The sequence below is a fragment of the Plectropomus leopardus genome, chromosome 22 (genome assembly GCF_008729295.1).
Source record: "Plectropomus leopardus isolate mb chromosome 22, YSFRI_Pleo_2.0, whole genome shotgun sequence".
Classification (NCBI taxonomy): domain Eukaryota; kingdom Metazoa; phylum Chordata; class Actinopteri; order Perciformes; family Serranidae; genus Plectropomus; species Plectropomus leopardus.
This window is the reverse complement of record NC_056484.1, coordinates 20,614,441-20,629,994: the sequence shown is the minus strand read 5'-3', so window position 1 is coordinate 20,629,994 and position 15,554 is coordinate 20,614,441. Positions and strand designations below refer to the sequence as shown.

Genomic DNA, 15,554 nt, shown 5'->3' with positions numbered 1-15,554 from the left:
TGGTAAAAAAAAAAAAAAAAAAAAAAAAGAGAAAAAAGACATCATCAGGTGGAAAACAGTAAAAATTCCAAGGCAAAATCCAGAATTTCATCCAGAAATAATAGTGCATGTTTTTATGCTTTGATGGCTGTGGGATCAAGAACTGCAGTCTGAACGGGTTTCAGTGGCGTATTTTTTCTACTTTACATGAATGTAACACTCTGGTTTGCACAGTGTATTTTAGACTTGTAGGAGCTGAGCTGAAAATTCCAAGATTAAACAAAAACACATCTTGCCAAAATGTATGTCATATACACGAACACAGCTGAACTTATACAAAAAATGAAGAATGAGAAGCGTGTAAATTGTGCCAAACAGTCTCTACAGGTTAAACATTTCCAAGAAAATGTCCACGAACACACACGAGCACAGCCGACCATGTTAGACATGTTTAACCAATTTATTCATGAACATACACGTACAGTTATTGAGTACATTAGTATTTTGTAGCATAGCATTTTGCCTTGACAACAGCTGCTCAGAAGGACCCTACAGAAACCCTTTCACGTCCTCTTTTTCTGATGAACATGCTCTGAATACTCCCTGCAGAATGAGAAGTACCCTGGCTCTCCACGGCGGACACGATGCTGCCCGACACAACCAGCGTGTGGCTGTTTCACAACTGAAGAAGGCATTAAGAATGGAGTGGGAGGGAGGCAGGCTACGGTTTCTTCTCGGTGCCCCTCCTGGCTGTAAGTATTGCTCTGACATGCTTTCCTGTGGCCTTCTGGGTAAACAAAGGAAGGAGTTTTTCGGGGGTTTAGCGGGGGGGCGGGGGTTGGTGGGTCATTGGCCAAGACGATGGCCTTATCACGCTTCCCCTCTTTCTTTCACAGTGATAAAAAAATGAACTGAGACCTGGCCGGGACGAGGTCCGAGTGAGTCACCTGACCTGTCACGAAGGTAAAGGTAAATTCCATGTGAGAAAAAGGGGGAGGGGGTTGGTGAACCTGACGTGTCCGCGGACACTTCAAAACCTGGTTTTCGTTGGCTGTGCTACATCTGCCCAACCCTCCTATGAAGCCTCTCTGAACAGGCCAAGTGTGCCTCCGCCGGTAAGAAAGGCAATGCGCTTAAAAACCAGATAGCACAGGTTGAACTCCACAGAGCGGGGGTTACAGCACCGCCCCCTTGCGGCCGTTTGGGCCGGGGGGGCGCCTAACAAAGTGCTGCTAACAAGGAGTACTCAGACAGCTAACCAATGATAGGACGCCACTGGTACACCACACACACTAGTACAAAGTGCTATAGAAAAGACAACAGCCACTGCGAGCCTACGAGGAGCCTGAAGCACTGAGTCATTGGCGGCCCTGAAGCGGCCCCTCACCTCAGCCTCTTCTTAGAATTCTCTGGAATGTTAAAGAGACTCGACCGGGCTGTAGCGAGCCCTGGGAGCGACCAACGGTGTGACAAAGAGGTCGAAACAAAACATTTTGGTTCAATTTAGATGAGTCCATCCGGTTGAAGAGACTCTTGGGGGTTCGCCGACGGTGCCAGCCAGTCTGCTTACTGGAATGTATCGAGAGTGGAAAGTAGTTGAGCACAAGTGGCGCAGGGAAAAAAAAAACACCAACTCCGGATCCCATGCTCAGCAAGATTAGATAAACTGGAACAGACACCGGGCTGCATGTCACCCATCCGTCCTCCGTCACTAGAGCTGGAAATGCTACAGTGCTTTTACAAGTGCTAAAGGCCCCGCTAAGAATTTAAAAGAAAGAAAAAATTCACCTGGGACGACCGGAACTGACCAACCTGGAGCTTTGGTAGGAGGAAGGGGAAAGAGGAGGGGGAGTTATATAAATTGACGTTACCGCGATGCAGTCTAAACCACAGCTGTTGTCTAAGAGCAAATACAACAAAAGACTTCACAAGAACCCAAACTAGTTTTAGCAGTGAAGAAACAAGTTCATGCTTTTTGAGGGAGACTTTTTTCCTGTATTCTATCTATTGTACAGAGAAGGAGGAAGAGAAGGAAAAAACAGGTCTAGTAAAATACTATGTATATTGAGCCACACAGCTCCCAGTATATTACCATGAGTTTTTGTAACAAAAATCTTGAAACTTTTTTTTCTTCAAATTCTCTACCAAGAAAAATACAAAACATTATAAGGCGGTAAGTAACTATTTTTTTTTTTTTTAATCTGTTTTGTTTTTTGTTTTTTTTAAATTTGAGAAGCTGTTACAGTGCAGTTGATCCTCAAGGCAGCCGGGCCGGGCTTCACTGCTGCTTGCACTCAGCTGGGGGGGCTGCATCCTTCTGTAAGAAATCACAGGGGGTAGAGAGGGGGGATGTTGTTAAGACGAAAAACATTACAAAACACACACACACGCACAAGCATACCATAAATCACATCTACACACAGCAAAGCAAATTCAAGACATTCAACAAGCTGCCACAAATTCTAAATAACATCTGAGAAGTTGTTTATCTCTGACAGTTTATAACACAAATAACACAGATATGAAGTGGGATAGGCACGAGTACTCGAGTACTTAACAGGTTTAATAAATAGTGTTAGGTGTTTGTATAAGTTTGTCCGTACCGTTAAACATCTCGGTGTCAGATTTAAGCTGCTCTGTTAGCTTGTGCAAACCTGGCAAACTGACTGAGGAGAGCAGCTCTGGACTCTGGAGACGGTCCTTCAGTGTGTTGTCTAACCTTTGTACGGGCAGCAACAGAAAGTTTGCCAATTTTCCTAGTTTTTTTAATATATTTATTTCAAATTGCACATGTTTTACGTTACTATTCTCAGTACTTTTTTTGTCTAAGTACTCGAGTACCCTAACAATTTAATGTAAGTACTCAAATATGGAAATTACTTTAACTGGCGGTTCCTAAAAAAAAAAGCGGGGACTGTGACATTCAGATTACACACACTATCACAACTATGGTTTGTCGGAGTAGCATTCTAATGAATGCAATGATTACACAAGTCCGTCTCAAGTAATGGTGGAATCCATCAGTAACAAATAATATATAGTAATAAAGAGTGAAATTAGTGAACAGAATTCTCCATCCACATCTAAATAATGGCTGCATAGACGGCATATAGAATGGCTGTATCTATGCCAACATAAACGACACATGGAAGTATGAAGGCAGTGACATTTAACATTTAAAACAGACGCATCTCTTTCCATACGTAATAGGAGTAAAAATGAACCGTAACCGGTACTTAAGTTCCTAACTTCCTGTAAATTTTGTCGTTTCATCTCTAAAACAACAACAACAAAAATCAACAGTCAAAAAAAAACAAAAAATCATTTCCCTGTTTCCAGTCTTTATGCTAAGCTACGTGTTGGCTTCAGCTTCATGTTTAGTGTAACGACTTGATGGTGGTAGTATTGATCTTATCTAACTCTCAGCAAGAAAGTGCATTTCCCAAAATGTCAATCTATTCCTTTAAAACAGTCAACTCGATGCCTCCAGGCTGAAGCTGCTGGGCACTTCGGTGTCAAGTGAGGTGAAGTCCTAAACTGAACCACAGGACGTCCCTCCATGAAGACCAGCTGCAGATTTGTATTGTGGTACTTCACAGTACTTCACTGCGCTTAAAGTGCTTGACTTAGAAGGTGGGAAAGAAGAATTAACACTTGAGTGCGCACAGGCTCCATACCGTCTACAGTGAGGCTAGATAGTTTTAAGTGGCTTATATAGCTTATACCAATCTCAAATATCAAACTGTGTCATGGAAACAGTTTCTAAATGACTGATATCAACACAGATATCAGTGATAAGGTAAATCAGCTGAGTAAAGGCCTGGCCAAAAAAAGTACAAACCAGATTAAGGAGCAAATATGAGCCTTTGAATATACTAATCTACATTATCTCCCTTGGTTAGTGATTACAATATTTTGGTACTAAATTTGTAGATAGAAAGCTTAATATTGTGACAATGGGTGAGTAAATGAGATTAAACAGCTCATTGTTAAGCCTTTTAAGAAAGTACATGGGAAGAAGATACTTGTGTATTTGGAAAAGTGTTTTAAAACAGACATCATATTTTGGCGGGGCTGCTATAGGATAATAAATGTAAACACTTGAGACCGAACCTCAGGTCATTGTGCTCAAATCAATTAGCTGCCAAAAAAAAGGAAACACTTGAGTAAATAAGGGATGAAGAGTGCACAGAGATAATTAAGACCCCACCATACTCAGGGTCGGGCGTCCTTCCAACAGACAGACACTTCTGGAGGTGATGGCACGATGCAGCTGTTCAGGCTGCTCTCTGTGGCCCGATGCCACACCCGCTCAACACTGTAAGGCTGAGATACTCTACTTATGGCCTGTGGGCCAAATCTGGCCCCTGATTGGATGCAGGGTGCCCCCCCAACTATTTTCTAATTCACAATAGAAATAAAGTGATTCACACTGAGAATTGTTTTTGTACTTTCAATGTACATGAGGTAGCAGAGTGCATAATAAACCCCATCAAAACAGAGCCTGTTTTTTAAAAGAGGGGCCAGTGGAGGATCCTAACACCCCCCGACCGAGGTCATAGCTAAGTCCCGTATCTCCTAAAATCCTAGAAATGTTCTAAAAATCCGACAAACGCCCTAAAATCCTGGAAATATCCTTTAATCCTGGAATTGTTCTAAATTTCTAGAAACATCCTACAATCCTAGAAATGTCCCAAAATCCTAGCAACATCCAAAAACCCTAGAAACATCCTAAAATCTTAGAAATGTTCTAAAATCCGACAAACGTCCTAAAATCCTGGAAACTTCCTAAATTCTTAGTAACGTCCTAAAATCCAAAAAATGTCCCTAAGTCCTAGAAACGTCCCAAAGTCCTAGAAACATCCTAAAATCCTAGAGAAGTCCTAAAATCCTAGAACCATTCTAAAATCCTAGAAACATCCTGAAGTCCTAGCAACGTCCAAAAACCCTAAAAATGTCCCAATGTCCTGGAAATGTTCTACAATCCAAGAAAGGTCCTAAATTCCTGGAAATGTCCTAAATTCCTAGTAACGCCCTAACATCCAAGAAACGTCCTAAAATCCTAAAAACATGTATGAGGCTGCTGCAACAGGCCCCTGGGATCCCGTTATTGTGCAGAAGTGGCCCCCAAGCAACACAAGCTGAGGATCCCTACTGTAAGGTCATTTTAGATATGGTGCCATACATTTGGCCACAGCCGAACTCCTCACAGTCGAGTCCTGAAATAGTGTTCTGTGTGAGATACCCAAATAAGAACTTTGTTACACACTATAATGTAGCATCTTTTTAAAGACTGGACTTCTTTTTATCTGCTGCAGGTGATCGAGATCCAATGAAAGCAACAGAAAACAGGCCATTATTGCTGACAATCACGGCACCCTCGGAGGGATAAAAACACTTTGTTGGCATTTCTTGTTTTTTGGTAATCCGCCAACTATCGGTTGGGGCTTTATTTCAAACACAAACAGCCCTCCAAGGCCATTATCCCGGCATTAAACGCTGATCTATAGAGAAAAGGCAGCTGTGCAGAACTAATGTGAACAGGAAGGAGGATACAAACCATGGACGAATGGACCAATGAGATTTAAATGGGTGTTAAAAACAAACATCCAGAAACAAAAAGCACAGAATTTATGGCAGACAAATTCTCATCTTGACAAAAACTAGCCTGCGTTTGTGGACGGGACGAGTTGGACATGGTGGAGAAGAAAGAAAAAGGGAGGGCTGGACTGGATTCAACATACAGAAATAATACAAGTGCAAATGCAAAACTCACTATGGGTTAAAGCTCAAAAAACCAACGACAAACCGGTGGGTTAGTAAGTTGGGAGGGGTGCAGCAACGGCGGCAGAGGACGGTGCTAATGTGTGGGGTCGGGGGGTGCAGAGAGATGGATGGATGGAAAAACAGGAGGAAAAGGAAAGCAAAACTAAGAGGGTGAAGGGTTGGGGGTGGGGGAGGTGTGATGATAGTAAGCTGACAATTCACAAGCTGTACCTACCAGGATAGGGTTATTTTTCTACTGTCACCACTTAAACCTAGTGAGGAAAAATTTAAAGAGTAGCTGACAAAAGATGCCAAAGTGACCGGAGATGAAGAAACATTAATGAATAGGAGAAAAAAAAAAAAAAAAAAAAGCAAAACTAGCAGAATACAGAATGTCATTTTTGCTTAGCAAAGAAGCAGAGGTCATGCTCGTTTAGATCGTGTCGTGTCAAACAAAAAGTATTGTAATGAGATTTTCTTTTGTCTTATTGTTGCTTGCAAGACTTTGGAGCTTGCATAGCTTCCCTTCTGTTTATTCAGTTTTTCAGCTACATTAGGTCCATCAGGAAGGCAGCGAAGCAGAAAACATCAGTGGATAAACAGAGCCTACAGGAGAGCACCCGCTATTTATTTGTCTAGTGGAAATTACAATAAACCTCTGAAGGTTTGCACTTAATTATGCGTGCCTGCTCTCATTCAAACTTTTTAAAATATATATTTATTGTGCCAATTTTCCCAGTACAAATACTGAATTTGAACAAGGAAAAAATAATTAAAAGTACGATAAAAATGAATATTTTGTATGAGTGACATTTCACTGGAGTCCTCGTTCTTCTTTTTAAGATGAAAACTTTTTCCTCTTTTCTGTAGTGCTATTTCTCAGTCTATAGTTTTGGAGTGAGTTGCAGAGCGTTGGAGATATCTGCCATCTGTCTTCTCTCCAGTATAATGGAACTAGATGACACTCGTCTTGTGGTGCTCAGAGTGCCAAAAAATACATTTGGAAAACTCAGCAGCAATGTCTCATTCCCAGTTACTCAAGATAATTTACAAACCTTGTTGTAAGCAGTTTCATGTAGGAACTACCAAAGTGAACTTCGTTCTGATCTTGGCAACACTAGACAATTCGTGCAGTTTCACCAGATGTGTTTCTGAAGCTCCTAGAAGCTAAGGGAAATAGATGCCTCGTCTGTTTTTGACAGAGCCGGGGCAGAACTGGACTCTGAACAGTATTCATTTTGTCTGGAGGCTGTAGCGCAACAAAGTGGGATACAAACACAATTAAAATAGAACAAAAATAAATATATACGCAGCCTGCTTACTAATGATAGAAGCATGAATATCAAGGGAAAATGACCAAATCAAAAACAATCTGCAAGTCCAGAATATTGAGCAGGCAAAACACTTGCTTCTGAAATGCTGCCAGTGTGGTAGATGGAACAAAACTGCGTCTGTGTCCTTCGTAGTTCTCTTACAGTCAAGACCGCAGCAAAAACAGGGTCTCAATCACCTTATAACTTGCCTAACTTTGGTGTATCTTCACATAATGTGTATGGAATTAAAACGCAGGTCATGGTATTGAAAATTAGACAAACTTTTCTCTGGATTTCAGTTTTTGAGCATTGACAAAGGCTTAAAATGTGGCCTACAAGGCTAGTAAGATTCCAGCTGAGATGATTTCTTAAAACTTGTGACCCCTATCAGCTAGTTAACAGAAGTGAGGAGCCAGCAGTCGGTGTCGGTATAAAACAGTCAGTTAAACAAGTTTCAACAATAACAAAGTACTGCAACCACAAGAGGTCCTTAAACATACAGCCATACACGTGCACACAAAATGTTAGGCTGATTGGTCCAGTAGTTTGCACCATCAGCGACGGACAGATAGATACACATCGAACACAAATGATGATCCGTAACGATTTTTCGTTTTCTAATAAACTACACCTGCCAACCGGCTCACTGCGCAGATGGAAGCGATGTAATCATTTACTGCGTTCTCCTCGGCTCAGCTGTAACGTTAGCTAGCTCAGTGGTGCTAGGTGAGCTAGCGGTAGATGCACGCTTCCTTCTGTGCTATATTACAGTAGGGGTGTGTACTGTAACTGCTCACAATAGGATCTGTGTATTATCATGAGTAGCTAATAAAGAAACATTGCTGCTGAGTTTTATAAATGTATTTTGGCACGTTGAGCACAAAAAGCTGAGTGTCATCTAGTTCCATTATACTGGAGAGAAGGCAGACATCTCTATGGCCGAAATCTCCCAAACTCTGCAACTCACACCAAAACTATCTGGACTGATAAATAACACTACAGGTCAAAGGAAAAAGATGTATTTTTGATTTTGTTGAACTGTCCCTTTAATGCACACTGGGTCTGTGAGTTGCATAAGGTTAAGGTTCAGGTTTTAGTAACAACATGCAGCAGTCAGACTTTAACTGACTGGTAAAAAGTCATTCAGGTTAAGACATTGGTGAAGAGGAAAAATATCTGCTAGGGGAATGTTGTTTTTTTTGTCTGGGAGCCAAATCAAGATCACGACAACAAAATAAAAGCTGAAGCAAACCAAAAGCTGGTGTAAAATGAGATGCATTTGACAGTATGTATTCTGTATGTTGAAATCTGACATCGTCATATTAGGACAGCTGTTCTCTACCTGCAGCTCAGGAACCCTGAATATAATAACTCGTGAACTGTGGAAGGTTTTGAGAGATCACTGCGGCTATCAGTGGCCTACAGCAAGAGCTGCTGCTGCTGTACTTTTCGCAAAGAGCTTCCTGAGCCAACAAAGTTGAGAACAGCTGAGTCAGGTCTTTCTCAGGACACCAGAGATCTTTACAGAGGGAGGGGATGTGTGCTCTCACCTTGGGATCATAGTCGGGGTCGTTCTCCTCGTCAGCCTCCTCCTCTCCTTCCTGAACACACAGCAGGGAACAACTTCAGGCTTACTGGCTTTCCAACACACAATTAACACTCATCTCTGTCTATCACAACTCTGAAACCACACACACAGTTTAGACATTATATACTGAACAGTCTTACCTCATCGTCCGCCTCCTCTCCCTCTTCATCGTACTGTAAAACACAAACATGAGGATTAGCTGGGAAACATTCAAAGAGCTGTATGTAACAGTCGGAGCATCTCTCTGATTCAGTCTGTGGTGAGACTGTCTGCACACAATGTTAACTCCATAAATAGCACTTTTTTTTTCCTGATGCATTTGCTCTGCCAAAAACATGCTGAAGAAACATTAGCCAGTCTGTTTCACTTAGATGAGTCAAAATCATGTTGTATTTCTCCTATCAATGGAGTTGTGTACCGTTAACATTTGAACAGGTGTCAGACCCCGTACTCATGGTGCCTATTTTTTTTGGTACTTTACTCATTCTGTTCTGAAAAAAATGGGGATTTTTGAACAAGCTGTAGTCCACAAGTGATTCTGCACCTGTTTTTTTTTTCATTTTTGTAATCCTCTTTTTATTGGTTTTTGTGAATGCACAAAACGCAATACACAACCAAATGAACATGAAGGCGTTTCAATCCTGTAGAATGGGAAAATAAAAAAAATTAAATAAAAAAGATAAAGAACTAAAATAAAACATAATAGAAATAAAAGGATAAACTTATAAAAATAAAGTAAAAAAAACGATAGAGCTAAATAAAAAATATTAGAAATAAAAAGAAAACTAAATAAAAAATAAAATAGAAATAAAAAGATATACAAATAAAAATAAAATAGAAACAAAAAGATGAACTAAATAGAAATAAAAAGATAAAGAACAAAATAAAAAAAATAATAAAAACAAAAAGATGAACTAAATAAATATAAACGATACATTTAACATAAAGAACTAAATAAAAATAAAATACAATGAGCAAATAAATATATGTATACCATGCATATCCTAAGAGTACTACCAAGTAGCTGGAAAAATGATCACCCTTTCCTGGTTGCAGAATCAACTATCTACTGTGGAACAACAGATTACTAGACTGAGACGGGTAGACATAACGGAAAAAAATGACTGCACAGCTGAAATTGAAAATGTACATTTTGCTATGTTGTATGTGATCAATGCATCGTCTTTATAATGAATAAAATTAGTTTTTCAAAAACAAAACAGCAATGATACGACTATATTTAAAATAAAATAGAAATTCACAGAAACTATCCTTGCAGCACTGATAGTTTCCCTTGCTTGGAAGCCAATGAACCTCTGGCTTCCGGAGGTATTGAAATTTGGCATAAACTGATTTCAAATCTATCGATACTCTGTAGTACCGACATATTTCGATCAGTATGCTTAAAAGTACAGAGTTCTGTGCCAAAAAAGCTGTTTTTGCTCTGTGTTGTCTGTCATTCACAAAGCCACATGGACATATGTTGCATATGCTGCATTGTACACTTGCGCCTCTCAAGGTTCCTCTTGTGCTGGGAGAGTACCTACTCCAAAATAAGTTTGAAAAAAGTCCCTCAAAGCACTGTTCTAAAAGCTACTAGAGTTCCTCCTGTCTGAAAATGTTGATTGTTAACTGGGGGGGCGGACTGGAGGAAGGACTGCTTCAATGAAGTGTATGAGTGCAGTGCAGAGCAGTGCTGCCACGGTACTGGAATTTCAAACTTCAGTATGGATACCCTGAAATGTATCGATATTTGAGGCCAGAGGGAAGAACTGACATTGAGAGCATAAAATATTCATTTAGATTCAACATGTTTGGATGAATCTATATTTTTGACAACACTAGTGCAAAGTAAAGATAAGCAGTGGGATACGCTCACAGGAAGTCATATGCACGACCAGCCAAAGCGTCTACCACAACAACTAACTGAGGTAAATAGTGGTCTGCTGAATGTCACATACAGTTCCTTAAAACCCGAGCGAACTAACCTGATTCCTATTAAGAACGTAAGAAGGCAATGAGTTACTTTGCAAAAGAATTACCCAAAATATTGGCAAGAAATTAGTTAAAATGATAAGAAAAAAAGACAACTTAAAAATGACCAGAAAAAGTGCTAAAAAATAGGATTTTTTTTAACTATGACATAATTTTAAATACGCATTTTTAATAACTGAAAATACCTTTTTTCTAACCTATTTGCCTTCTTTTATTCTAGTAATTTTGTGAACACAACTCAAGAAAACTGACGTAGATCCAGGTTTAAAAGGGTTAATGCCCAAAAATAAATCTAAAAGCCACATATTTTGAGCAAAGATTACCCTACTGTTAATAATGACTATAAAGCCAACAACAAATAACGTCTCTTGCAGCACCATAACCAGAAGATTCCTCACAGCGTATCCCAGCTGAAAACAGAGCACAGCTCGGCTGCTTCTGTAAAGCTGAAGCTTCATTCCAATATGAAAGCGTTTACCACAGAGTCTGTCAGACTAAAGAGGAAGCCAAACTTGAGCTCAGAAGCCAACACTCACATCGTCGTCGTCGTCCTCGATGGCCTCTCCTGTGAAGTAGAGCACGGCCCGAGGTACGATACGCTCACGGATGAAGTGGCCGATTTCAAAGTCTGCAGCCAGGACCGCCTCCGAGTCCTCGTCCTGGAGACAGACAGGTCAATCACAGTTTATTCGGGCATTTCTTAGAGTTTCATGTGAAGAATTCAGGGCTGGACTCAGGGTTAGTTTACAACAGGATGTATCACTTTGAAAATGTTGTTACAATTGTTCATTTAGCTAAACAACAAGAGTTCATACACAGTTTTACTTATAAAAGAGATTTCATAACTTTCCAAGTTTCGAGGGCAAACTTCAAAGACCACACATTCTCTGAAATGACCATTGATAGTTCTTTTTCAGTACAATGTAATAGTTTTTAGAAATACATGTCTTTTTTTTTTTAAAAAAAAATACTGAAATCAGAACAGGATTAGAGCTGAATAATTAAATATAACTAAGAGACTATTTGTTGTTTTTGAGGGTAGAGGCTGCAAAAATGGGCATGTCAAATAATTTTATAAGCACTGGGGAGGGGCATAAAACTTTTCCTGACCGCAGATTTTTAAATGTTTCTTTCTTTAAAATATGTTTTTTTGTTGAAAATTTTTTTTGTGGGGGGGGGGGGGGTTAAAGAAAAAAAAAAAAAAAAGACTATTTTTTTCCTCAAAAAGTTTTGGCAAATTGTTATTTGTTTTTGTTGTTTTTCCTATAAAAATCAACAAAATATTTAAAGGAATAAAAATGCCAAGATATTTTTTTCTCTTTTTTTAAAGATAGCATGCCTTTCTGTGAGTTTGGAAGGCATGCTTTGACATTTAATGCAGACAGAAATAGTAAAAAGCAGAAATTATTGTTGGATTTTCAAATTTCCGAAGGTCCATGAACACAATTCCATGTCCTTACATGTCTTGTAAAAACTTTCATGGTATATATGTAGTTATCTTAAACTTTTCAAAGCTTACAAAATATATAACTGGGAAAACTAGAAAATAATTCAATAAGGAATTAAGGAGTGTAGAGGAAGCACACTGACTTACCAACTCTCCGTTTTCTGGAACTGTAAATAAGAGGAGAAAGTTAAAAGTCAGTAAAACCAGAGATCTGTAACAGGCACAGAGATCCATCTGATCAGTAATAAATGCTAAATCAACTGGTCATATAAAAGTGAACTCTGGTTTAGGCTGACTTCTTCTGTCCCCGTCCTGCTTACCCTCTGGTGGGGTGAAGAAGTTGAAGAAGGAGTCGTTGGGGACTGTTTTGGTGACCGTCCTCACTGTGCCGCGGCCCTTGTGCTTCTGTTTCTTCTTGATTGTTTTCAACGTGACGTTCTTGCCCTTCGTCCACTCAATCGTGCAACTGTGGTGAAACACGAGCAGGAGGAGGCAGCAGCAGAAGGAGAACGAGCAAGGTCAGTTTATCCAGCATTTTAAATGTCAAATCTTAATTGCATCTTGGGCTTATTTTAGGAATCGAGCTGGTGAGGTCTGTGATATGCACAGATTCAGAGGGAAAAGCTGCAGGCAGATAACAGAGATGCAGAAAGAGATGTTTGGTGCAGGTCTGGTTGGCTCTTGAGGGAGAGTTTTAATAAATAACAATGTGGCTGACATTAGAAAATGTACGGAGAACTTTGACAGAATGAAATCAAATGATTATATTTCGACTTGTACAACTGAATTTATAAGAAAGACAAATCAAAAACAGCCGTTGTGCTCACCCCGTGCAGCACATGATCTCCGGCCCGTCGAAGGAGAAGGGGTCGCTCTCGTCGGGCTCTGACCTCATCTTGTAGGTTTTCGTCAACACTGTGTTTGAGAAGAAGTCGTTGGGCTCGAAGTGGAACTCTAACGTGAAGCTCTGGAGGAAAAACAGAAGGGTTTCCGGTTACAGACGGACAAGTTCAAAGCAAACAGAGCGGCTCCAGCCATCTCACACGAGTGGCGCTCACTCACCATGGGCTGTCCTGGATCTGAGAACTTGACTTTAATATCTTGTAAATGTTTTAGGATGGGTTCATCGTGTTCCTGAGGAGAGAAAGCACCACAGAGTTCAGAATAGCATCCAGCAGGTGTTTCTATTGTTCAGTTATGGGCAGAAATACTCAGGGTTCCTCCAGCTTAAGGCACCTCAGATTTAAGACTTTTTTTTAATGACACTTGGAATTAAATTTAAGACAAATTATACAAACACTAAAATTGATAATCAATTGATTTTATATGATCTATATCATATGATTGATTGATCTGATATGATCTATTCTAACATACAACATGACTTTTTGGGAGACATTCATGCAAAGGGGATTTTATGAAAGATTTTATATATATAATTTTATTTATTTTACATATAAATAATAATTATTACAACAACATTAATACTAATATATGAATACAATGTTACATTTTGATCTAACAATGCAATATCAGAAAAAATAATAAAATCCAATTTCCAATATCAGATTTGAGACTTTTGAAAGATTTATTTAAGACTTTTTAAATATCAATTAAGGTCTTATTTTTAAATTAATTAATTCAATGTTTAATATCTTTTTAATGCCACTTGGAATTAAATTTATGACCAATTGAAAAAAAACAAACAAAAAATTAAAATTGAAAATCAATCAGGGACAATTTTCCCAAAATATTCATTCCAAAAAAAATCATGACTTTTTTTTGGTGAGATTTTATAATTCTGAAATAACAATAAAAAATATGTTAGCAGTTATATGATTTTACAATGTCGGAATAAATCCTAAAATCCCACTTTCTGTGCATGAGCAGTTTTATTGAAGACATTTTTATACCAATTAAGGCCTTATTTTTAGTTTAATTAATTCAATGCTTTTTAAGACCTTTTAAATATCCTCGGAAACCCTGAATACACCATATTTGATCATAATCCACGCTGCAAAGCCCTGCTCTATAAAACTCGGCCAGCAGGTGGAAGCAGACCCTGATTTTTCATCGCTGGGAACAAACAGTCTGTGACCCATTTTTCAGTGGCGCTCCAGCAGCCGTCTGGAGGAACCTACCTGCAGCATGTCGCTGAGCAGGTCCACGTTTTTGAAAACCGTTAACCAGAACTCGGGGATGCCTTTGGGGTCCTCCTTCTCCTCGTCCTTCTTCTCCTCCTCTAACTTGGCCTTCTCCTTCATCTCATCCTAGTCGAGGGAGACATTTTCTCTTCAAAATAACGCTTTTCTTTGCACAGATCATACCATGTGGAACAAAGAGCTTTCCACCACCTACACCCACAAAGACGACACTCTGGCGCTGGGGATTAGATGGAGGGAAAAAAAAATAGAGAGCAAGACAGAACTAGCTCGATTTAATGCTTTAAAAAAACACCACTGCAATAGATCACTACACTGGTTTCATCAACCCTGAAATACGGACATGTGAAATCAGTGACAGTGATGAAACTGCATGTTCTTCTTCATGAGCTGCATGCAGTGCTGCCATTTTGGGGAAGCTGATTGTGTTCTGGGTGTGACTTTAAGCCACAAGCGTGCGACGAAAGAGGAAAAGGCAGAACGTATTCAGTCAGACAGGAAGCATGCAGGTGTATACGTCACCTGTACCTGCTTACTTACTGTCAGCTCTTCCTCCTCATCCGCCTTCCATTCACACTCCTCGTCTGTGGGCTCGTAAGCTGCTTTCACTATGTCACTTCTCTGCAAACAACAGGGGAAAAAAGGTTAACCCTTCGAAACTTGGATTAGCATTCACCTTTGCAAGTATTTAAACCTTTGAAATCTGAGCAAAATGGGGTCCTTTCATGTGGAAACATTGGAAATCAGGCAATAAGCAACTTGGCAAGAGCCATTTCACAAATTGCAAGAAATTTCCAAGTAGATTTGGAATATTATTTTTAAAAAAGCTAGGGGAAAATATCCAAAACATATATATATTTAATTTTCATAATTAGGGGTTTTAAATATTTTTTTGAATTATTATTATTAGTAGTAATAGTAGTAGTAGCAGTAACAGTAGTAATAGCAGTAATAGCAGCAGCAGTAGAAGTAATAGTAGTATTTAAGTACTTTCTTTCAGGTAATTTCCTTTTTTTGTTGTTTGTTTTTTAATTTTAAAAAGGTAATTTTCTTGTACTATTTTTCTAACACATTTTTCTAACTTTTGGGCATTTACTCTTAAGCTGCTCACTGCTTTTTGCTTTTGTTTCTGAAAATCATCAAGTCAGTTCGCTCAGGTCACAAAGGGTTAATGTTTGTACCAGTGGCACCCGCGTAATGGTGCTTTACAGACGCTTTTTAACATGTTGTGTAAAACAGGGTCATTTGTTAAAACGAAGTGTGAACTGTTTCAGTGAGGACGTGGGCGGTTCTTGGTACAGTTG

At 39.3% G+C, this 15,554-nt stretch overlaps 1 protein-coding gene across 3 annotated transcripts in view; it reads right to left on the bottom strand.

The window, feature by feature from the left end:
- Positions 1 to 425: 425 nt before the first annotated feature.
- nap1l1 (nucleosome assembly protein 1-like 1) overlaps positions 426 to 15,554 on the bottom strand; it is a 35,687-nt gene continuing 20,558 nt past the window's right edge. The window contains exons 6-16 of one of the 3 annotated variants that reach the window (XM_042511091.1): positions 14,779 to 14,871; positions 14,230 to 14,358; positions 13,151 to 13,222; positions 12,916 to 13,055; positions 12,409 to 12,554; positions 12,236 to 12,255; positions 11,178 to 11,300; positions 8,787 to 8,819; positions 8,609 to 8,659; positions 5,981 to 6,017; positions 426 to 2,296 (exon numbers count right to left, since the gene is read on the bottom strand). In XM_042511091.1, the coding sequence (XP_042367025.1) occupies positions 6,012 to 6,017; positions 8,609 to 8,659; positions 8,787 to 8,819; positions 11,178 to 11,300; positions 12,236 to 12,255; positions 12,409 to 12,554; positions 12,916 to 13,055; positions 13,151 to 13,222; positions 14,230 to 14,358; positions 14,779 to 14,871 (813 nt within the window). In that variant the 3' untranslated portion in view covers positions 426 to 2,296; positions 5,981 to 6,011. The remainder of the gene's footprint in view (positions 2,297 to 5,980; positions 6,018 to 8,608; positions 8,660 to 8,786; positions 8,820 to 11,177; positions 11,301 to 12,235; positions 12,256 to 12,408; positions 12,555 to 12,915; positions 13,056 to 13,150; positions 13,223 to 14,229; positions 14,359 to 14,778; positions 14,872 to 15,554) is intronic. The other 2 variants (XM_042511089.1, XM_042511090.1) reach the window with 2 other exon arrangements.